At 40.5% G+C, this 24,070-nt stretch overlaps 2 protein-coding genes and 1 long non-coding RNA gene across 10 annotated transcripts; 2 read left to right on the top strand and 1 right to left on the bottom strand.

Annotated features, from left to right (window-relative positions):
- Positions 1-220: 220 nt before the first annotated feature.
- LOC135585944 (auxin response factor 7-like) lies at positions 221-8,827 on the bottom strand. 3 transcript variants are annotated; one of them, XM_065186603.1, is made up of 15 exons: positions 8,162-8,818; positions 7,725-8,026; positions 7,121-7,236; positions 6,649-6,744; positions 6,461-6,517; positions 5,948-6,103; positions 5,750-5,834; positions 4,823-4,913; positions 4,545-4,709; positions 3,945-4,064; positions 3,791-3,866; positions 3,412-3,550; positions 1,393-1,871; positions 1,035-1,225; positions 221-886 (listed from the first exon to the last, which is right to left on the bottom strand). In XM_065186603.1, exons 2-15 carry the CDS (start codon positions 7,759-7,761, stop codon positions 727-729), a joined length of 1,968 nt encoding a protein of 655 aa, XP_065042675.1. In that variant the 5' UTR covers positions 7,762-8,026; positions 8,162-8,818; the 3' UTR covers positions 221-726. The 3 variants fall into 3 exon arrangements, with proteins under 3 accessions (XP_065042675.1, XP_065042677.1, XP_065042676.1); XM_065186605.1 differs by having other exon boundaries at positions 7,725-8,827; XM_065186604.1 differs by having other exon boundaries at positions 5,948-6,100; positions 7,725-8,817.
- Positions 8,828-12,635: 3,808 nt separating this feature from the next.
- Positions 12,636-18,369, top strand: LOC135675940 (uncharacterized). Of its 5 annotated transcripts, XR_010514073.1 has the most exons (4): positions 12,661-13,033; positions 14,492-14,975; positions 17,629-17,951; positions 18,036-18,369. It is a non-coding gene; the product is annotated as an uncharacterized LOC135675940 (long non-coding RNA). The 5 variants fall into 5 exon arrangements; XR_010514072.1 differs by having other exon boundaries at positions 12,636-13,033; positions 14,492-17,893; positions 17,996-18,369; XR_010514075.1 differs by having other exon boundaries at positions 12,637-13,033; positions 14,795-17,951.
- A 2,134-nt stretch (positions 18,370-20,503) lies between these two features.
- Positions 20,504-23,670, top strand: LOC135675939 (protein NRT1/ PTR FAMILY 4.4-like). 2 transcript variants are annotated; one of them, XM_065186601.1, is made up of 5 exons: positions 20,504-20,759; positions 21,016-21,233; positions 21,489-21,926; positions 22,262-22,368; positions 22,470-23,669. In XM_065186601.1, exons 1-5 carry the CDS (start codon positions 20,633-20,635, stop codon positions 23,347-23,349), a joined length of 1,770 nt encoding a protein of 589 aa, XP_065042673.1. In that variant the 5' UTR covers positions 20,504-20,632; the 3' UTR covers positions 23,350-23,669. The 2 variants fall into 2 exon arrangements, with proteins under 2 accessions (XP_065042673.1, XP_065042674.1); XM_065186602.1 differs by having other exon boundaries at positions 20,618-20,754; positions 22,470-23,670.
- The last annotated feature ends 400 nt before the right edge of the window (positions 23,671-24,070 follow it).

The raw sequence follows: 24,070 nt of genomic DNA, 5'->3' as shown, positions 1-24,070 counted from the left end.
ACCCATACCCAAAGTTCTACATGCTATAAGAACCCCTAAAGGAAAAAATAACTCAACCATCAGAGAGAGTTGTTCATAAAACATGACAATGCTAAATTACGTTGACAATTGAAAGATTTGCCACCTTTTCTCTACATTTAGGTGTAAGTTAGAGTCAATTTCTTGTACAAAGAATTGAGGCAGAAAACCATCGAGTAGCAGCAAACAAGGGGAACAAAGATGAAAAATAATTTAACTTATATTTACATAATTTCTAGTGACAATAATAGAAAGTGATGAAACACACAGAAGTTCTAACTCAGGAGAGGATAAATAGAGTCCCAACAAAAACAACTTGAGTGTTGGACAGAAGAGCAGCTGCATACAATACAAGACAGTGAGGTGCAGTAATGCATGTTCCTATCTCAGCAAATGATTGTCAAAAGCCCATTTCCTTTTCACTACTGGTTAAAGTGATCTCGGAATGAGCTGTTAGGACTGGCCTTAAAAAAAAAGGCCATGTCAATAACTATTTAAGACACCATCAGCATCCATCTTCTGTGGTGGCCATTGGAGATGCAAACAACATTTCAATCAATGAAAACCAGCCTAGGCAAGGGTTACACAGACCAGGAACAGATTGGACACATGATGAGCCAGCAGCCAAATCTATATTCGACAGTGCTCCAACTTGGTGAGAAGCTTGGTGTCAAATTGCCAGCAATCCTGATTAGCAACGCAAGATGGTTATTGAGGGTGGTTTTTATAGTCATCCGCACCAGACGAAGCTTTCTTCACTCTGAAGTTGATATCACCACGGATGACTGGAAGCTTAATCTTGGGAGACAGCCTCTTGGCCTCCTCGCACGTGTATATATGTATCTTCCTCACAATGCTGCAGAATTCACTGCAGTTAAAAAGAACGAAATTTAAATTATTGTGACACCAAATGACCAAATTGACCTATTGTCAGTAAAATGATTGACAGATAAGATTTAATTCTTCAATAACTTTCTCATCATTTAGCACAATAAAGAAGGATTTTGGAACATTACTTCCATGGGTCATCGCCAACCAACATAATGTCATCCTCATCATCTGTGTAGACAATTACCCACTTATTGACTGCACCAGTAAGTTCTCTTTCAATGCTGAACATCTCTTCCAGTTTGTGCAAAAGCTCATCATATCCATTTAGTCTCGTCAAGTCCACTGCCCTCCCAACTGCAAACCCTTGCATATGAACCTGCAGAAAAGGAGGGGTTCGGTCACTCGTGTATTTCTCCTCCGTCACATGAATTATATCGGCTGTCAAAATTTCTTGCTAGAGTTATCTAAATTCAATATATAAATTGCTGATATAGTCCTATTTAATGGAGGGCAGCAAAGCCAAAAAAGAGAAGTTTTAGTAACCTTGGTGCAGCTCCTTGTTTGGCGGCTATATGTCTCTTGTGGTGACTTCAAGCATGACTTATCAACTTCACTGCTAATTGCCGGAGTATCAGACCTTTTAACATTTGATGGCTGAGATTTCCTATCAGAATCCACAATCAAAGATGTCAACGGTTGGTCCTCTGCAATGCTAGAAATCGTAACCACTGGTGAAATTTCTTCTGTTGCAGCACTCTCGATTAGTTGGATCCCAAAGAGCCTGCAGCCCATGGTCGCCTCCTTCTTTGTTTCATTTGGTCCCTCATTAATGCTTGTCAAGAAGGATTTAGTTTGAGCTGATGTCCTAATTGGCCAGTAGATGGGACTGTTGGTGACAGTTGATGTTCCAGTTTTTGCACTAAAACCAATGGTGTCAAACTTTGATGCTGCTGAGAATGAAGAGGACTGTGTCTCAGAAACTGAGTAATTTTGTCTAGTTTCCTCTGGGGATTTCCATAATTCTGCAATGAGAAGCAAATATGAGTGATTGAAGAAATAAAATAATTGAACAGGCAAGTAAGATATAGTTGCAGAATGGTTCCTTTGTTGGTGGATTTTGTTTCTACGTAATAATAGCGATGGTAGAACCTAAATGAAGTTTTATTGATGTTGATAGTGGCATTGCTTCCGAACCCTAGATATTGTCGATGCTTCTACTTAATTAGGATTTCTTAAATCATATGTAGCCAAAGCACTGTTTTAATAGAAGTCTCTCCAAAGACACACTGTCACAGAATCAAGAAACAAAAGCAAAAACACAAATAAGAAATCATAAATCCTAGATATTCATGGTTGGCTGCATCTATAAGGACATTCTCCTGGCATTGAACTTCATCAAGGGCAATGTCACAAGTCACATTGAAAAAAACTACATCCTTTCTTATTGTGTTCGATGAAGTTGTCTTATTACATCTCTTGTATAGCACATTGTCTTAAGTCTTGTCTTATTACAACAATGTCTTGCACCACTACCCTGAACTGCCACTGTCTAAAAATACTTTCACAAAAGACTCATTGAATCTCAAAGCAGGGTAGAGATTTTATCAGCAAGAACATACTTGTATAGCACAGACCACCACAAACCATATGTGATAGTTGTTTTGTATAGCTACAGCTACAAGGACATTCTCCTTTCACTGAACTTTATCGAAGGCAATGTCACAAGCCACACTAAGAGCAACCACGGCCTTTCTCATTGTGTTTGATGAAGTTGTCTTATTACATCTCCTTGCACCACTACCCTGAACCGCCACTATCTAAAAATACTTTCACAAAAGACTCATTGCATCTCGAAGTAGGGTAGAGAATTTATCAGCAAGAACAAACTTGTATAACACAGACCACCACAAACCATATGTGATCGTTGATTTATATCAACACTACCACAAACCTTGTCTAGTTTATATAACACTGAATACCGTACCATACCGGTATACCAATCAGCTATCAGTACAGTACACACCGAACGTACCGACACACGGTACACTAAAGTATACTGATGTACCACCCGTACCAGTCCTCTATCGGACTAGTACGTACCACTCGCACCGAGCGGTATGGTACAGTATTGCAAAGCATGATAACAACCAAAAAAGTCAATATTATAGATATCAGTTGTACACAAAAATGCCATGAGTTCTGGATATCGAACTGTGACAATGATATAATCATATAACCACAACAATCTATTCTTGTGTATTGTGCATTGTAATCATTACCTGCCAAGGTACAAGTACACAATAAACAGTAGTATGCACCGATCTCTTTTTGAGAAAAACCAAAATATTCATAATCATCATGGCTTCATGACCTTATAATACTAAATACTATGTCTGCTCAGGACTGGTATGGGAGAACATAATTGTTTATATAAAGCACAAGTTGTTCAAAGACAAAGACAAAAAGCAATCTAGTCTAGGGAAAAACAATTATTTTCCAAAGAAAATACAACAATAATGATCAGAAACATCAAAATCAAACAACGAAGATTGCATGCCCTACCAGGTGAACCTGGTGGTCGTGCACGTTTGCTTCTCTGAACTGGTTGAGAGGATAGATGAGTAGCTGCTACAAGTGGCACCAATTCCCATGGTGAAACTTTATCTGGCCGCATGATGGACGAATGTTCATCCCACCGTACCTAGATATGAAAGCCAGACAGTTTGTGAACACAAAAACAGCAGTATGGAAAAAAAAACATGGTGTTAAGGTAAATATTAGATTTTGAATTATCATGACAATCTAGGGAAGGCTTGAAGTTTATTATATACTTCTGATAACAAAATGGGAACAAAGCCATTGTTCCTTAGTATTTATGAAGTTGGCTACAAACTTCTGATTAGCAGCATGCTTTTAGCACTTTATAGAAATGAATTTCTACCTTTAAGGATCTCCATTCTGAATCTGCCCATATGGAAGTCTTAGTATCACCCATGCCAATTATAGTACCACTGAATCTGGAAAATTGTAAAGGAAACATTGCTTATGAAAGATACATTGATGACAGTAAGATCATTAACGAGAAAATAACATACCTTTTCTCCGGAGCCTCATCGCCTTCAAATCTCATCTTAAACCTCATCCCCACGGAAATTTTTTTATTCTTGGCTTCAAGATACTTGTTAACACTGATGACAAACTCAGAACGATTTGTTCTGAAAAATGAACATTCTATTATGTATTAGGAAAAATAAATTGGAAAATACATCAAAAAAAATTCCTGGTTTACATAATTTTTTTAAGAACAAACTTAGATAAAGGAATGGAACCATAAAATGGTTAATTCAGAATTAGCAAACTTTATGTGCCCGAATATTCAATTAGAGTTTCTAATAAAAACTAGAACATTAAATATCATTTCCAACTACGATTGGATACAAAAGTGACACCCTGAGCATCTTAATATGTCATACTGGAACTTTGCGTTCTATTTAATCAAATGTAGACAAACACCAATGACATGATTGCAAGCTTAAAATATATAAATGTTTACGATTGTGCGTATGCATGGGTATGAAATAGTGTGATAACGAAGACAGGGATATCATTAGTAGCAATATTACCAGAAAATGATAGAAAGCAATGGCAATGACAATGGCAACGGCAATGACAATGGCTTAAAATAAAAATCAAACCTGGGTTTGTAGAAAACAGAAAAGCGAGTCCCTGTAGAGAAAGCGTGAGCAGCAGTAGCTAGAACTCCAACATGCATGCTATGACTAGATATGACAGATGATGGCATGTTATTTTGTTGTTTCATAAGCCTCCTCACACCAACTCGCAATTCACCATTCTCGCCTCTGCCATGTATCATAGAAAATGCTTATGCCCAAGTAAACAGGAAAAAACAACTAATTGTTGACCAAAGACACAGTATAAAATGCCAGAGTTCAGCAGAAGAAAAATATCTAACCTCAAAAAGATAAATGCATCACCAGCTACTAATTGCTTTGCACTAACAAAGACACTCCATCCGGTTGTGAGAAGATGGCGCTTAGGATGCCCTGAAAAGCATGAGAAGCAACAATATCCATTTAATATCAATGTTCATCCGCCATGAAAATTTTGAAACATATGGTTAGGAAATGTATATGTGATTATATTGATCATGGGCATTAAAAGAATTCTCAATAGTGAAAATATTAAGGCTCTGTTTGTAGCACAGGATGTGAGAAAAAAAAAAGATAAATTCTAAATCAAAATTAGATGGTTGAAAAGAAAATCTCAGGCTTTTTACCAGAGTGAAAAACAAATCTATATCCACTTGGAATTGCTAAGCTATTGGCCAAAATATTTGCTCATAGTAACCAACAAATCTAGGTTTTCCTTTTTAACTTTCCTCCTCTTCTCTATCCTGTTATTTACAAGCAGCAGCCAAATCAGGCCAGAACATTTTGCCATCTATTGGCCCCCCCTTCCTATCCTATCTATGTTTCCACCTTTTTCATATTATCATTGCAGTTGGATTTGGTTGATTCCTAATGATTTCATGTCTCGTACAAAAATAAGCTGAGAAATCAACTGAAAGTAGCTCAAGACAGACCAATCCTAATTTAAATCAACCTATCTAATGAACCGAGTTATAGTCCTCAGTTTCAGTAACCTCCCAAACTAGTGTGTCACCTGCTTAACAGACAATTGATTGTCTTGTACCTTTCAATATCATTGAATAAATGACACTGTACCACTACCGAGCTATATGTTTTGGTACTAATCCTCGATCAAACCAGTAAATAGGAGTGTGTCACATCAGTGCGATCAAGATTTGATACCATGCTCGAAACCACTATAAGATTAAACCAAATAAGCCTATCAACTAAGAAAGCAGAATACATGTAACCTCGAAATATATGACGAAAATGCCACTCATTTCGATGAAGATCTTTGGCAACCAATTCTTGTGAAGGTGGATTCTGGGACATATCCTGCACAAAGAAGAACTTGATAATATCTTGAGAAAGTTGGAGGAAAAATAAAGAGAAAAAAAGTGCATATCGTGAAATACTGAACAGAAAAAAAAATCATATTAGTGACATACCAATGGAGGAAGGCACTCATCTGCATGTCGCCTAAGAACTGAGAACCCACCATGGGTGCTGGTGTCTGAAGCTGTCAGAATCTTACAAAAAGAATGGACAGTACACCTTTCTGCCTCAGGAAGAGGTGGATCTGGGGTGGTAACCTCACCTTGCTGCTAAAAGTAGAGCAAGGAGGCCAGTGTAAATAAAAGAAGCATGTCGAATAAAGTAGAAACAAATGGAAGAGATACATCCATCTGAAATAAATAGTTGAACTTTATCATAGCTCAGAGGTTGCAGACACATTAGAAAATGAAAAAACTCAATTGATTATGTATTGTCACTAGTGATTTAACAGGCACATCGAAGCACATACTGCTCATGCAAAATTAGATTACCTGACTAGGAATTCAATCTGGCTTTAAAAGTGATCATAATGCAGAAAAAAGAGAGCATCCGAAGTAATTGATAGACCATGTAGTGAGCAGCACAAGTTTATAATGGAGCAAAGTATTCAACTTAGAATAACTTACATTTATCTCGGGAAGCAGTGTGATCTGTGCATAAACTTCATCTGTATCTGGTTCAGCCTACAACATGAGAATATAATGGAGAAAATAACATGATTTCTTCGATTACTGCATCAAATATGAAAAAGGGCCAAAACGATAATTGGATTAAATTTAAAAGGGAAAAAAGGATAACAGTGGTAGGAACTTACGTGCAAGTCAACATGAATCACCTTGCATAGGATCTTTGAGGGTAGATTAAACAATGGCATCTTCTGCTCATTCTCCTGGTCTGATGGTGCTTCAAGCTAACAAAACAGAAAGAGAAGCAGATGTGAAAATCTACGTCAATTTGTTCTGTCTTGTAGGAACTAGCCCGTGAACATAATAGCTAATGAGCCATATGCAACAATCAACATAAAACAGTGTGACTATGTCCTGAACCAGCCTGGGATTGCCATATTAGCTGCCCTTAATGGTAAATGCCCTATTAAGATTGGAGAAGCCAGCTCAAAGACCCAACAATTGGCTAACAGGTCCACAGTTCATAGGTTCTTATGGTGCAAGAGAAGACATGGGGAAAAAGAACACCACCTAGACATGCATAATAATAAATCTTTGCAAGATGAGGCAGAAGAAAATATATATTTTGGAAAAATTATCACATGAAAAACTAATAATCACCTGTTCCATGTGACCCTGAGGAAAGTAATAAACCCGTTCTCCTTGACAAGGCACAGTAACGAGAGGTCCAGCACATGCATGCCATAGTTCCTTATACAAACCATCACATGAGGACCCTGAAAAACGATGATCAATAGCATAACCCATTATCGGAGCTCTCCAAACCAAGAGGTCGTAAAATTGAACTGTTATAACTCGAAAGGTGTTAATTTTGACAATATAACCAAATCAATAAATGTAATCAGGGCAAAAGCACGTCCCAACAGAATCCACAAGACCCCTTAGAAATCGATATGGAAATCAATACAAGCACATGCAGAAAGAGCGAATGGTAAAAGAACAAGACCGCAGAAGCGCATGAATGAACAAGGCGAGATTAAACAAATGAAACAGTTCAGCACCACGAAACTTCTACAACATGGGTTTAGACATAGTCCAAATCAAATAAAATAAGAAATGAAAGGAATACAGAACAAAAGGTATTGGAAATATTATGCATTAGCGTCAACAGCCTTTTGCTTTATCACTACAGAATCATATGTTCTGAATGAAAATTTTCAAGGAGAGTTAGAAAGACTGGAAAGATTAGAAAATAAAAACTAACCTAGACCTACTGAACAATTTGGAGGCCCCATCGCCATGATAATAGGCTGGAATTTCCCTTGAGCAGCTCGATCAGCCAAAAAGAAACAATCCTTACAGAAGATGGTGGCAAGACACAACTAGCTCGCCCTGGCCTCTGCTAAATCAACCCCGCAAAGGCTTCTCACAAGAGGAAAATCGAAGAACTTGAAGACCGCTTCTTCTTGTAAGCCTGCGAACAAAGTTCGAGTGCTCGTGAAACGCCAACCTGATCACCCTCACTAACTCCAAAGCAACTCCAAGTACCACCACCCTACAAAGCCCCTAGCAAAATGACAAGAAGGCCTCGATTACTTCGGAGAAGGTGCTATGCCTAAGATAGCAACTGAACCCTATCTCTGATTCCTAGCAGCCATCAGAGTTTGTCTCGCGCAAAAAAGAAACGCTAGTGGCCCGCACCTGCATCAATCCCTACTCCTCGGTTCCCTTGAAACGGACGGGGCTCCGTCACTTGATGGCCACGGGTAGCGTATATGCGCCCCTCTCTCCGGCTCTAACAAAAGCGTTCTTCTACCAGGAAGGCGCCGCCTTTCGGTGCTAATTCTTAGTCACGACCACGAATTCAAATCGAAGAACTTAACTCCACCGATTCAGATATGGAACGGCGACTCTTTGCTTGACCAAATTCCACTGACTTCGACGGATTCACGTCAATGCAAATTCTTAAGAGAAAGACCCAAAAAATCCCGATCTCAACAACCAAAAAAATGGGGATAAAATCAACAAGCCCTCCTCGTTCTTTAACCATTAGACAAAAGCTCCCCTGCGAAAGCCGCCAAAACCTCAAAAAGACTCATAATTCCATCGCGGAACAATCATTAATCCGTCGAAACCCTCCAAAATCCACCACTCCCAAACGAAGCAAAGCTCCTTCCGCAGCGCTTCTGAGACGCCGCCCGGATCGCCGAGAGAGAGAGAGCTAAAGTCTGACGGCAAGTTGACGCCCCTATTGCCTAAAGACTCCGGAAGAAACGGAGACCAAACACGCAACTCCCGCAGCAACGCGAAGTTTTGTTTTTGTTTTTGTCTCCGATCTCGACTCCTCCATCTCGCGCCACCGCCATTCCCCTGTTCCTGCGGTTCCACTTACTTATCTCATTCCGACGGTCCGATCCCTCCAATTTATGCGCATCACATCTGATTGCTTTTGTCTCACCGACTTTACAACGTCCCGGAGGAACAGAGGAAACAAAGCCGGTACGCGCGTCGCAGCGCCGTCGATACCGTCGCGGGCTTACAGATCCAACGGCTCATTCTCCACTGTAACGTCAAATGATCCTGTTTTCGACGGCGTTATTCCGACGAGCCACCAAAGGAGCGGCTTCAATTGGGTCCCTATAATTTTAATAGCAATTAATAAAAATGGGTTAAATTGCTAATTAAAATATTTTTAATTAATGTTTAGGGACGACGATTGTGATCAGAAGGTCGAGAATGAATCTTGCAGATAGGGTTACGATGGTAATTTGGGAAGTGGATGGGCCGGCTCCGACATGGTCTTCCTCGAGAGCGATGGCTTCCGTTCCCCGCAACGGGAGACAGCCGACGGCTTGACGGCATGCATGACGGGGAGCGTCAAAAGGCGTGACGCGGCGTCCTCTATTTCGCAGGCAAAATCTCTTTGCGAAAAGGGATCTCCTCCGTTCATCTGCGATCTGTAAATCCAACGGTGTATAAATATTCTCGCACACTGATTACTTGCGCCACGTGTCCACGACACGTTGGGCCCCGGGAGCCACCCAGTCTACCGGCAATCAAAGCGCCTGCTTCCGATGTCCCATTCAGGTAGGCCCCGCACAATTTCCCCAATTAAAGAACGGGTAGGTCAGCAGGGAGGGATGGGTGTGCGGGAAAAGTACATTTTCTCTGTTTCTCAGTGCCTCCATTATTGTACTAAACAAAGTGTTGTTGTTCAGCAGTGAGCCTCAGCATTTATTAACCATACAACTTTGGGGAAATGGCTTTTATTATACCTCTTGAGGTTTGGGTGGGTGTAGGATTGGGATGCAAATTATATGGGAAGCATCCTTATAATAATATTATCCATTAATAATAACACAAATATCAAAAATTAGGTAGATCATCTATAATGATCCTTCATGACTTCCCTATGAATAAGGACAAATAGAGTATGCAACAATTTGGATTGACCAGCTTGTGTTATTGATTGCACCTAAAAAGAAAAAAGAAAAGACTGTTGTTGGAGGATATAAAGGTGCAAGAAAAGTAGTCATCAAGTCCTTGTCAAAAGCCAAGTAAATGAAACAAAAGGCAAGGCATGGAAAGTGGATTCCTATTCTCTAAGGGTGCTTGACAAATCTTTGTGTGGCATTGAGGAACAGGCTAGAAGGAGAGGGGACAGTGTGGGGAAGGTCAGAACTGGTGGCATCTGCCAGGGAACGATATTCCAATTGGCTTCCTCCCTCTTGCACACATTTATGGCGTGGAAAGGGATGGGTGATGTAGTGGCATCCAAGTCCTTGGCCACCTGCTTGGAATTTGGTGTTTTGGTGACCGGGACTTGGTTGGACTTATTGGTCTCATGTCCATTTCATGTTCCTTATCCTCTGCATCTTGTTCATATGACATCACCCCCTTAGACCTTTAAGATTGCAGTGGAAAATGTGCATGACATGTTCTTTATACAAACTCAAGCAGAAGAAGTACTCTATCAGTTTTAAGAATCATGTTCTCAAGAATTAAAGACTTGGCATGAATTTTGGTAGAAGCCTCACAGACTACTTCTCACCAGAATCTGTCCTCTCTGTTTTTTTTTTTTTCCTTCTTTTATTTTTTTTGATAAATTGGTCAGCTAATCATTTATTTTTTGCAGAGTTTATGTGAATTTATTGAGGCCTTTTGGTGTAATCATGCATTAGGTGGGGGGGTTTCAGCTCCTACCTACTTCCAGTACAACACAGAGCAGAGGAGGCTCCCTTTGCCTGCAGACTCATGCACAGATTTCCATGTCTTCCATCAAATTCTTGCACATCTCTCAAAGATTGATAGATACAGATCATGAGCAGTGCAGCAGCTAATTAATTATCCATGATTCAGAGGACCATTGTTTCCCAGTACTGTTGCAGGGATGATTTTAATGCGCAATGCTGGTCTCTGTGGTGGTGTTGGCCTCTTTGTGCTTGTTCCTTTCATTGATTGAAGTAGTTAACTGTGCATTTATAGATCCCTCCTCCCAAGAAATGGATACAGAAATCAACACAGAACATGGTCCCTAAGAGCTACACTAGATCAACATCACCCTCCTTGTGCCCACATCTTCCTTGGCATCACATGAAATAGCCCTATCTCATAAAATAATATGAACAACATGAGCTTCAGGTCTCAGTATCTCTGAACAATATGCATAACATGAAATAGCCTTATTTTATAAAATAAAGGTAAAAATAAAAAATGAAGCTACCTTCACATCTTTCACCACCTAGAAAGGTGGAGATCAGACATGAAGCTTTCAGCATAAAAGTGGCCACCTTTATGGTGGTCAATGCCCAGTTGGTCTTGGACAATTCAATAGATGCTTGTTTCAGTATTGATACACAATGGCTTGACATGAAGGAAAGGATGTTCACATTGGAGATGTGACCTAAACACAAAGTCCACAGCTAAAATAGCATGCTTTGTTTGTACCTTCTTCATGTGCATGATTAACTTAGGTTTAACTTCTTTGCAGATATTAAAATACCAGTTCTTTCTCTCTCTTTAGACCAGCCCAGACACTGCATCTATAGTCCAGGTTACCCTTTGATTGAGTACTGTAGGTGGGTGTAAAGAAATGAGTTCTATATGGGGAGCTGTATGGAAGAAAGGTTCTTCAGAACAAAGTCTGTAACTGCACTTGTTGATTGGGGGAACCTTCCCAACCACAGGTACAGCAGCTTCAGACACTGAAGTATTTGTATTATCACAAGGGTGAGCACAGTAAGAGATTGGGCTGTGTTCTGTGTGTGTTTGTGTGGATCAGTGGATAGCATCAGTTGCAGTAGCATAGCTTGGCTCAATTGGATGCTGGACTTGGCATTGAGCTCATCTGTTCCAAGGTGGTTTCCAAAGGATTGAGAATATTAAAGGAGAGTAGAATTTGGTTTTCTTAGAACAATATGTTATAAGACTATGGAGGTGCATTAATAGGTAGTGTCAAGAAATCAACAACTTAAACCTTCAACTGAATTTATTATATTAATAATAAGAAAATCCAACACAAGTGCATAATATTGGATATTAGCATAAAAGTAAAATAGAAATTCAAGAAATTTTTTTGGCTATTTCTTTTGAACCTATAGATGATATCATTGGATGATTAAAGTTTTATGTTTATAGATCCGAGTCAAAATAAAATTTTTGAGTGGTAAGGATATGATATTTGAGTAAAATCTATTATATATTATTTCACTACAATCTATTATTGTTCTTAGATGAATGAATAGTTTCTGTCATTATATTTTTACAGTACACTTATTTGAAATTTAAATTAAATATTTTAAATAAAAATTTAATTCAATCCAACCCAAATAGGTGTTTTCATGATACAATTAGTTGAACTTTAAAGTAAAATATTATTTGAAATAGTAATTAATTAAAACTAATAATACAAATTATTTTGTTTGTCTAACTTTATTTCTAATTTAAATATAATGTAATAGGTGCAGTCAACAGTTGAAACTAAGATTTTATTTGGGCCCAAAAAATGGGATTGGCCCGCATCTGTTGGCCCATTTATGGGTCCATTATCTACGTAGAATTATACGAAGCGCAACAGATTTCCATGGGCGAACAGTTACTCTTACTTAGTTCAACCCGTGTTAACGATTGTAAAAATAGAAAAGGATATCGAGGACCCACATGTGGGCATATGTCTTGGCTAATGGAAAGAAGGGTATGAAAATTGGGTAATATTTCTGGACGGGAAAAATTACCTTCGATCATCCTTTTTACCTTCGATCGTAGAACGACGATAACAACTATTGCTATTTTTTCGCTTTCTGGTGTCCGTCTCCTCTATTGCACCTCGTCGTTGGATCGGGACTCCCATGGGCGGGCAGTGATGGCACAACCGGCGGGCCGGCCGATGGTGGCAGATGCCGCGGCGAGACGGGCGGAATGCGCAGCGGCAGCAGCAGCCGGGGTTCGGGCAGACGGTGGCGGGGATCTTGCTGATGGCGCTGCTCTCGTACTTCGCCATGAAGTTCTTTGGCCCCAAGAGGCCCGCGGCCGTTCCAGCTCATCTCCAATCTCTTCCACAAGGGCGACTCGTTGGTTCGTCTCATATTTGTCCCTAACCCTAGCTTTTTTTGAGCTCCTCGCGCAAGATTTGGCACCGTGTCGGATCTTTATCACACGTGTGCGAGTTGAAAAAGATAATATTAATTTGTTTTTCTGAATGCTTGATGGTAATAGTGAAGGAATAGCGCGAAAGGCGAAACCCTTGTGAATTGTGATTCCAGATCGAATAGACTTTCCCAGGATACACATACCAGTATGTTCTTTGAAGGAATTGGTCAAGAATCAAAAAATGATATGAGGTTATCTATTATACATGGGCACTTGATGACCCCCTCATTTTCTTGATAAAGATTGTTATACTAAATCACCTACTTCCATTGAGTTTTGGCAGTCTCATGCTTTATCTGACTTGATTCAACTATAAGATCATGTAAAGGGATGGTTTGACAATTGAACTGGAGGAGAGGGCACCTAATAAAAGAGGCATGATCTAATTTGAGGTTGATTGTTCTTTTGCAATTGTGCATTTAACTTGCAACAGAGGCCAGCTATATTTTCATGAGCCTTGGACCTTTGAGCATTCGGATTCAATGCTACTCTGGATCTTGGTCAAGGACCCCATACAACAACACTAACAATAAAACCATAAGTACCAGCTAGGACTTGCAAAAAAACAAGAGAGTAAAAAGATTGTTTTTACAGTTTGCAAAACACAAACTCAGTTCATAGGATCAGTTCAAGTGCAACATACACTGTTCATTAGTGAAATGAACATACGGAAGTACTTGATTTTGACCAAGCTCTTCAGAATATTCTGGAGAACACTGTATCCTTTCATACAGATTGTGTAGTTGTATGCCACCACATGCTAGCTCATGTTTAGCTATACTGCACTCATAGTGTTGTTTAGTATGTGGTGTTGCCTTTCTGGATCTGTGCCTTTGAGAACTGACTTTGTCAGTCAGCAATTTTGTGTTATGGACATGAACCCAGTTGACGTGTACTTTTGGGTGTCTCACTTGGCAAGGAGACAAAAGAATAAAGGTGATTTATGGGGAAATATAATTGTAATAACAAATCTATACATTTTATCTTTTCATGTCAGGCAAGCACATAATGCAAATATGAGAAGATGAGTTTTTTTAAATTGAAAAAAATCTTCAAGAGAAGTAAATAAGTTATTGGCTTATTGGTACATTTCAACACTTTGGATACACATCTGACACGTGGATAAACAATGGTACATGATTTTTGGGTGCTGGAAACAAGTGTTCTGATTATACTATCCACAGCACATTATTCTGGAGTGTTTTTTATTTGCACTATCTGTTTTAGCCAATATTCCTATTTACTAGTACAATATATGGGTGAAATACAAGTTTGCCATGGTCTTCTATGGGGTATTTTGTGCTATTATTTGCTATCTTGTGATAATAAAGTCATCTCTGTTACTTTACAATGTGTAATGGAATTTATTTTGCTAATTACCAGGACATGTGGGTTTATCTCTCTGAGAACGAGAAGCTTAAGGATTTTGGTGATGAGTATGCCCTTGTTTGGCATGAGTCTAATATACCTTGTTTGGCATGATTTAGGCCTTGTACGATAAGCGATCTATTATATTTTGCTGATAGAATTCTTTTCATTATATGGTTTTGGTGCATTCTTTTGTTCTTATTATCTTGCTAGTCCCCTAGGCATATTTTAGCCATTGAAAAAACATGATTGCCTGTGTACCTTCTCTCTTCACAGATTTTGGTGTTTTCACACAACTTCTTTATGTTGTTGTTACAGTTGAAGAATGATAATCATGTTGAAGCCAAGGATAAGGGCCCTGTAGATTGTGTTTCATATTGGAAACCAAATATCACAATGAACTTTGTTGATAATTTTACAAGGTAACATTCCCTCCAAAGAAAAAGAAAAAAAAGGAGTTGACCGACAAGACTTGGATACTTGTTAACAATACGTACAAGTATGACAGCTGTAGACTCTTTATTTTAAATTAAGCCATAAAAGATTGTGACAGTTTCCTTTTTTTGCATGCTAAAGTTGTCTGGCTGCTGTCTGATTCTTGATGCCCCTGATCTGTATATATATTTTGGAAGTCCTTTTTGTATTATAAATCAAAGATCAAGTTTATTTGCTGCCATTATTTGACCTTTGACCTTTTGTTTGTCTTGATGCTGTCTTTAACATCCCTTAATTATCATACTTTTATACCAAAAATTTGTGGTGTTAACATGCCCTTTTGTCAGATTCTGTAGAAAATTGGAACGAGCCTAAAACCTTTCTTGCTTGAGGATGGCTCATATATATATTGGTTGATGTGTGAGTTAAGTCAAGATAGACTGTGGTGTTTGTTGGAACTACTAGCTATATGTGAGAATAATTGCTGGAAAATGATGATTTCTTGTAGAACGACAAGAAACAATGAATCAAGAGGTGATACTTGGGGGAGTGGGGTGGATCTTAGGTAAAAGGTGGTCCACCTTTACCTTTCTTCTTTCAAGGTGAGACACCAAACCTAGCAACATAGGCCACAAGCCCTGCAATGCTATCCTATACCACAATTAGGCTACAAGAGACATTCAAGTCAATTTAAACCCACAAACCTACCAAAGTGAATCATCCATCATGAGTTGAGAAAATGCATACTTTTCATAGGATGGGATTTAACTCCAAACTTTCCACTAGGGAGAGAGATGCTAATCATTGAAGGCAATGGATGTGGCACAGTGATTGAAAAAGGCGCTCGGGCAAGGCGAGGCGAGGCCCGAGCGCCTCGCTAATGTCCCAGGCGGCGCGCTTCAAACAGGCGCCGCCTGGGCGCTCACCCGATCCCAGGCGCTGGGCGCTTCGGGCGAGCGCCTGGGTAAACCAAGTGACCGAACCAGGATTTTAGGTCTGGTTCGGTCTTGGTTCGGTTGTTAGTTGGTTCAATTGAACAAACTAAACCGATATAACCCTTACCCAACCATAACCCGCTGCCGCTCCCGATCCCGATCCCGATCTCGCTGCTCGTCGCTCCTGCTCCCGCTGCCGCTGCTCGCCGCTGTCGCTGCTTGTGCCTCCCGCGAGCCCTCCCGCTGCTCGCGCCTCCCACCTTCCCGCTGCCGTTGCCGCCGCTCGTCGCTGCTTCCTCGTTTCTCCGTCAGGCTCAGTATACAGTATACTCTTAATATTAAGTTTATTTGAATTTTGAAATGATTAATTTTCAATACTGTTAATAGATTAATAATATATTATTTTGATTTTAATGTTATTAATTTTTATTTATTTGAAATTATTGCTAGGTTTCAACATAAATGACTTTGATGTAAAATTTTATTGTTTTGAATTTTGAAACTTTTTGTTAATGTGACATTGTGATTTTGTATCTTAGATTTTCTTAATTTAATAGCATATTTTTATTTAAAATTTTAAATAATTATATTTATTAATTATATTATATATTTTTATATTTTAGCGCCTCGCTTCGTTCGGGCGAGCGCGTGAGCAAGCGCCTAGCGCCTCGGGTGTTTTTGGACCTTGGCGCCTTTTGGCGCCTAGCACTTTTTAAATCACTGATGTGGCATACCTGCTACCTTCTTATAAGACTGTATATGGGTAGTGTAGTAAGAATGAATTTCTAATGAGGTCTTGATGTGAAGAACTATTCATTGGAAGATGCCAAAGAAATAGGTCGTATGGAATACTTAACCTTATAAAAAATATGTACAAATTGGTATGTTTAGGATGTCAAATCAAGGATAGGTATGTAGGTTGTGCTGGGTGGGAAGGGACAAACATGGTGCACTGGTTATGGCATGTCATGTGTCAATGTGACTGTCCCTACCATGTCTACCTACTGTCACTGCCCTGTACCACCACAATCATGCTGGTTGAAGGTGATACATCTGTGAATGTTTGCGAATTGGAGAATTATTTTACGCAAGCTCATAAGCTGCAATTCAATGGGAAATATCTTAGACAAACAATGTCTCTAAGCATGAAGGAAGTTCCTGTGTTTGAAGGTGAACATAGAATACTTTTTTATGTGTTATGGTGTGGCTGCTCCATCCCAAATTTGTCCACTTCGAGTTTGATAATAAATAAATGGTCAACTTGATCGACATTGCATCATTATTGAAGATATGCTATATGATGTCATTTAAAAATATTGGGTTCTTTATGTGTATGCAACATAGATGTAACAAACATTTAATGTAGTGCAAGTAATGGTGAGTAGAGTTTAGATGTCATCGTTGTCATTTTTCAGCTGGCATGCATTTATTGCTAGAACTTGCATACTATTGAAATTAATTTGTCAATTAAAATTCATTCTCACTGAGAATTTGTGCATTTAAGGCTTGTTTATTGCTATTTGTGTGCCGAAGCTAAGTTATTTATACTTGCTGATAAAGCTTCACGTTGTGACAGTATATGCTTGACAATTGATGAGATATTCATTTGCTGTTTTGTTGTCTTCTCTCTTCTGTAATATACATTGGTTCTGTTTTTCATGCCTTACTGCCATAAGTCTGCTGTTTGTTACTGCATTCAGAGTATAATGCTTCAAGCATCAAGTATGATATTTGATCAATCGAACATAAGCATTCATTTTTGTCCTTATTGCTGAATTGTAGCATAAGTTTAGATGACGTTGCACTGTCTTGAGATGTTGGGAGAGATTTAAGATGGCCATCATTTATCTTACCTTTGCTGGTTCTAGCTTTAGTTCTGATCTCCTGGAGTTTGGGACATCAGTATGTGATTTGCACCAGTAATGAGGTGTGGCAAGCTTGATTCTGGATGAAAAGGTTTCATCTCTCTGCAGTGGGAGGAAAAAGATACGTCATGCTTACAGCAGTATGCCATTGCTTTTGATGAGAAAGCGCTGCACCAGTTCAGGTGAGAGTGGAAGATCAAGTCACTGCAATCTTTGCAGGCTGAAATATAACCATCCCTGGTAGACTCTTCTCTCATGCTTGTTTGCTGATTTCTTCCTTGTAGTTGTCACTGAACAGTCAGCACTGCCTGTCAATGAATGTAGCTACTGCAGATGCCATCACTGCAAGTCCAACCTCTGGTGGCTGGGAGCTCCTTCTTTATGATATGAACTTGATCTGCTGCAGGGCACAGTGTTCCACTGCTGGATAAAAATTGCTCTCTGAGTTTCACATTTCTATAAACTTGCCTCAGTTATTTAGCATTGGAGCTTTAGCTTCTATCTTCACTTGTGGCAGTGACCAACATATCAGGATAAATGGATCCAAGTGACCGACTTGTGGTGTGCTTTTTCTTTCACTTGCCACCTCATGATATACATATATATATATATGTGAATAACACAGTGGAACTGAGATATCAATGCGCTTGTTGGTGAAGTATTATTGTGTGCAACATTGTGTGAAGTTCATTGTGTTGACATGTCTAACGTCTTTTCCATGTCTATCATGTTTAAACTCCACAATCCTTGGCAGCTTGTTGCCTTCTTTAGACTTTACAGCATACCTTAGTGGGTCTTGAGTGTCTCATTAGCTCCCCTTTTTCCAAAGCCTATCCGGGAGCTCTTATTGCACCTAGCTGGTTAGGATCTTGTCAACATCTAATCTCATCACTGATCAATTCATGTATATAGGTTTGTATAACATGTGCTGAAGTGGATGAGAATGTCTTGATGGAAGATCAAGTAGATGTTTGAGATACCATCTGCTACTGAAAACCAGCTCCGTCAGCTCCGTTCCATGACACGGTATGAGGTTGCACAAGACAGTGGAGTCTGATTCAAATGCATGTTTTTTAGTTAGTAGATGCTTGACATGTCAATCGAGCAACCAACGAGAAGGTGGAGATCGGGAGGGAGAGGGAGGAAAGACAGGTATTGATCTATCTTTCAGCTGACCTGCCAAGAAGATAGATAGATTGATTGTTGATGATTTGACCTACCATTTGATCGCAAAATTTGCACGAAGTAGCTTTATTTCTTTTGGTAGAACCACTAGTTGGATAAAAAAGATGAATCATTGTTATTTAGATTACAGAAGAAGTAGATTCTTTCAACTTTTCCTCTGAAGTGCTGAGCTTTCAGATAAGTTTGGCAAAAAGACATCTCCTGTTTGCAGAAATGACAGCGTCGGCAATAGCCTGATCTCCCAAAGAGGATCTCAGCATGTTCTGGTGTCACGTAGCTGACTCATCCGCGACACCTGCAACCTCAAGCTGAGGCTCCACTTCGGTGGGGTGCATGCACGAAGCCTAAGAACATGCACCTTTTGACCTAGATCCTCTCAAAGAATATATCTTCCCGATTGCGCCTGCAAAAGATTCCATGAACTTGGACCAAAAAAAAGAGAGCAGATCGAACAAGACATGCAGAGGCGATTGGCTTTGGGAGCATTCATGGCGAGCAAGGCAATGGAAGGTGCTGCTGTTGGTCGGCACAGTTTGTTGTTTCTTAGGTGGGTGGGGATGCTGCTGCCCCCCTCAAAGCCGATGGTAGCTGAGATATCAGCTAAAAGTCAAGCCGGGGTTGACTTGGATGTCGATGCCAATGATGATGTTGGCATAACCTCAGTACCATATCGGCTTAAAGCCATTACACGACGAAGATTAGGCTGAAACACCACTAAGTTTGCGCAGTGATATCATCAATCCTTTGGCCATTGGATTCGATCACCGGAGCACTAATCAACGAGCATGTCTTTTAAGTCATAATGGCTTGTGACTAATCTCATTAAGGTAAAAGTTGAGCATCAAATCATGACACACAAAATTGCTCAATTAAAATAATTGGTCGAAATTTTGATTCGGTCGTCCGTCGTCGACTCAAAAGTCCACTTTGATCTCCTCCGCGTGATCTTGTTGGGAACGGATCAGATGGCGCTCATTGTCTCACGATCTCAAGGTCGGACCATCTCTGCCGTACACCTGCGAGCTGGTCCACCTCTCCTTACGCCCAAGTAATATTGTGGTGGGTTAGCGTGGGACCCACTCAAACTCTCCTCTCGTGCGCCCCCCGCTGACTTCCGATATCAAACCCGGCTGCCGAATGGAGGGCCCCACCGTCCACATATATATATATATATATATATATATATATATATATATATATATATATATATATATATATGATGCATAAGCATTGGTGTATATAAGGAGATTTTTAGGCAAAATGATGCATCCTTGAAACTGATTTAGCAGCATAAGCATGGATTATTTTGGGTTCCTTGCACAATTACAGTATTGGAACTTAGCATGAAAAGGGTTTATATAAGGAGTTTGATTCCAAGTTAGTTCTGTGGCAGACCAGCTTTTGGTGTTCTTCTCACTTTGCTTGGTAAAATTATAGCACTCTGACAATCCAACTCCAACATACTACCCCACTAGCCAGTGACTGTTCACAACCCATTGATTCTCTCACCATAGAGGATCCATATCACACCAACCCCCCTCTCTCTCTCTCTCTCTCTCTCTCTCTCATGTGCTGTGCTGTTATAAATAAGTGAATCAACATGCCTTGAATTCATCAGAGTCATCTTGGAAGAAGAAGAAGAGCTGCTTGTATAATTGGGTTGTGAGCTTGAGAAGAGATTCTCTGCAAAGTGAGGTAGACAGAGTGCTGTGTGAGTGTGTGTGAAGAAAGAGTTTATGGACATTCAGACAAGACAGGATCTTAGAGGGGATTGCATGGTTACTGAAGTCTCCCTTGATTGGAGGGGCAATCCCTGCAAGCCCAACAAGCATGGGGGCATGAGAACTGTTGTCTTTGTGTTAGGTCCCCTCTCTCTCTCTCTCTCTCTCTATTGGACTTGGCATCCTCAATTTCTACTCTATGATCACATGTTCTTGATTCATGAGGCCACTATATACAAGTTTCACAGATCAAAATAGATTAGCTCTCTTGTTCTATTACAGTACAGATAATCAAGTTATATGCAGGATTCAGATTCACAAACAACAATCTACAAGTTTTGCCAAAGGTAGATTGAACTGGTGTGAATTATCTAAACATTGTTTTCATTCTCTTCCAGGCATTCAAGCATTTGAGATCATGGCAATTGCTGCTGTTGGCAACAACCTCATAACATATGTCTTCAATGAGATGCACTTTTCTCTGTCAGAATCAGCAAACATAGTGACCAACTTCGTAGGAACCATTTTTATCTTGTCTCTCCTTGGTGGGTTTCTCTCAGATTCTTACCTGGGGAGCTTCTGGACCATGTTGATATTTGGATCTGTCGAACTCTCAGTAAGTTCTGTTTCCTCTGACAATTAATCCATGTCTACTGAAGAAGCAGGACAGAAGAACAAACTCTGTGATCGATAACCTATTCAAGGAAAACCAATTTTCAAGGATTAAATGTGTTCTTCCAATTGCTAGCCATATACTTGCATGTGATTTCCATCATAATACCACCGAAGAAGATATGAGAATGCAGTCCAGCAAAGAACATTAACAGATTGCTTTTCCTGCATTGAATCTGCTTTCGTTGGTTTTGCTCAGGGCTTCATACTCCTATCGGTGCAAGCACATCTTCCACAGCTGAGGCCACCACCATGCGACATGATGTCAGAAGCGCATTGCATGGAGGCCAAAGGCGTCAAGGCAACCATGTTCTTTCTTGCACTCTATCTGGTGGCCTTGGGGAGTGGCTGCCTGAAACCTAACATGATATCCCATGGTGCTGACCAGTTCAGAGAAGATGATCCGAACCAGTCGAAGAAGCTCTCCACATATTTCAACATAGCGTACTTCAGCTTCTGTGTGGGAGAGCTGATAGCTCTCACCGTTCTCGTTTGGGTCCAGACGCGATCAGGGATGGACGTCGGTTTCGGAGTGTCAGCAGTTGCCATGGCCATGGGGCTCATCAGCTTAGTTTCTGGTGTTCTTCTCTACAGGAACAGGCCTTCGCAGGGCAGCATCTTTAACCCCATTGCAAGAGTAAGCTTCATCAACCTCTTCTTCAGAGATTACAGATTAATCAAGTGTTACAGTCCTGTGTTTGATGCTCATCATGATCGCAATTATTCCTTGATGATTTGGTTTTGGTGGAAGAGAGTAGGAAATTTCCTTTGTATTTAGATTCATAGTCTTGTGTTCGATGTGTGTGTCGCAAAAAGAGTTTCGTTTGCAAGCTGATCCAGTGACTGTCGACACATTAACCTTTAAGATAAGAACAATGGTGTTTCATTTGGACTGTTCTGCTGCAATAGATGTAATAAAGCTGTATGTAAGCTTTGAATGTTCTTACCATCATGTAGAATGTTCTCTTGCAGGTGTTTGTAGCAGCTTTTTCCAAGAGAAAGCAGGTTTGCCCCTCCATCGTTGGTGATCTTGTACCTTCTCCAATTGTCCACAACATCATGCACATCAACAAGTTCAGGTTAGAATAGCTAATCATTCAATCTGATCATATATATCTTCTTAAAGAGCTAATCCTTAAGAGTTGAATGACTGTATTTTTGGTTCCTCTGCATGAGTAAGATTTCTGAACAAAGCCTGCATGAAATCTCATGATGGTTCTGCCATGAAAGAGAGCCGGTGGAGGCTATGCACCCCTGCAGAAGTCGAGCAGGTGAAGGTGATCCTTTCGGTGATACCCATCTTTGCATGCACTATCATCTTCAACACGATCCTCGCCCAGCTCCAGACCTTCTCGGTCCAACAGGGAAGTTCCATGAACGCCCAGCTCGCTGACTCCTTCAAAGTCCCACCGGCTTCTCTCCAAGCCATCCCTTACATGATGCTCATCGTACTGGTGCCCATCTACGAGACCTGCGTCGTCCCTCTCGCTCGACGGCTCACCGGAAAAGACCCTGGGATCTCTCCGCTGCAGCGGATCGGCGTCGGTCTCTTCACCGTCACCTTCTCGATGGTCGCAGCTGCCATGATCGAGAGGAAGAGAAGAGAGACGGCCATTGGGTCGAACGAGCTGCTGTCCATCTTCTGGATTGCCCCTCAGTTCCTCATCTTTGGGCTCTCGGAGATGTTCACAGCAGTGGGGCTCATCGAGTTCTTCTACAAGCAGTCGTCGGCTGGCATGCAGTCCTTCTCGACTGCCATGACCTACTGCTCTTACTCGTTTGGGTTCTTCTTGAGCTCCCTCCTTGTGTCATCGGTGAACAAGATCACATCAAACTCATCAAACGGTGGATGGTTGAGCGACAACGACCTCAACAAGGACAGACTCGACCTCTTCTACTGGCTACTGGCTGCTCTCAGCCTCCTTAACTTCTTCCACTATCTTTTCTGGGCCAAATGGTACTCCGACACTCCATCTCCATCAACTGTTACAACACATGAAGAAGACTACCGCAGCGTCAGTTCTTCAAAGCATGTCGGAGCTGATCAGGACACACTGTGAAATCACCATCCCACATGAAGCTTCCTTCTCGTGAGTCCTATACTGGAACTAATCTAAACCATGAACATCTCAAGTATGTTTCACACCAAATCTAGCTGGTGCTGAACCATGAAAACCTCAAAGATTGTCTAAAAGGAAGTCAGGTTCCATCTGAATCATTCACCGTCGAAGAAAACATACTGTCTGCTCTCTTTTCTTGTCTTCTCTTCTCTTTCTCTTCCTTTTTGATTTGAAATCATATTACTGATATCATGCAGATAACCAGCCGAACATTATCTAGTTTCCATCCATAGATTTGATCTATAGCCAGAGATAATTCCCAGCGCAAAGAACAAACAATTCCCAAAAATGACTTGCAGTATTCTGACTTCCATCATCTTTTAGAGTGCATTCTAGCATTTCTACTGCCATCAACTGGACTACCGCTTCAAAGGAGAGAATTGCTTCAAAGCTTGTGTTTGCTGAATGGATCAAAGTTGCAAAGGATCTCTGCAATGCCTGCAGCATTTCCGGAGACCATAAAGGTTCCAGCGAGATTTAGGATTCGTGCTCCATCCCCGTTAACGGTTGGATTTTCATCCTACGAACGCAGGTTGCGACATGCGTGTCTTGATCGAGTTACCTATGGCTTGGGCGGACACATCACCCCGAGGCATTTTTTAGGTGATTACGATTGACGTGGTCCGTGCACGCACATCTCACGTGCATAGGTAGCATCTTT

Source organism: Musa acuminata, chromosome BXJ1-6 (genome assembly GCF_036884655.1).
Source record: "Musa acuminata AAA Group cultivar baxijiao chromosome BXJ1-6, Cavendish_Baxijiao_AAA, whole genome shotgun sequence".
Taxonomy (NCBI): Eukaryota; Viridiplantae; Streptophyta; class Magnoliopsida; order Zingiberales; family Musaceae; genus Musa; species Musa acuminata.
The sequence above is the reverse complement of the archived record's forward strand: the minus strand, read 5'-3'. Positions and strand labels throughout refer to the sequence as shown.

What these genes read in the sequence shown, in the direction of transcription:
- LOC135675939 (XM_065186601.1), top strand. Translation starts at nt 20,633, where the DNA reads ATGGACATTCAGACAAGACAGGATCTTAGAGGGGATTGCATGGTTACT. An exon ending in TTGGATCTGTCGAACTCTCA is followed by an intron (nt 21,234 to 21,488) that starts GTAAGTTCTGTT and finishes GGTTTTGCTCAG; the next exon opens with GGCTTCATACTCCTATCGGT. An exon ending in ATGCACATCAACAAGTTCAG is followed by an intron (nt 22,369 to 22,469) that starts GTTAGAATAGCT and finishes TGCATGAGTAAG; the next exon opens with ATTTCTGAACAAAGCCTGCA.
- LOC135585944 (XM_065186605.1), bottom strand. Translation starts at nt 7,761, where the DNA reads ATGGCGATGGGGCCTCCAAATTGTTCAGTAGGTCTAG. An exon ending in TCTGTTTTCTACAAACCCAG is followed by an intron (nt 4,065 to 4,544) that starts GTTTGATTTTTA and finishes TTCATTTTTCAG; the next exon opens with AACAAATCGTTCTGAGTTTG. An exon ending in GATGAGGCTCCGGAGAAAAG is followed by an intron (nt 3,867 to 3,944) that starts GTATGTTATTTT and finishes ACAATTTTCCAG; the next exon opens with ATTCAGTGGTACTATAATTG.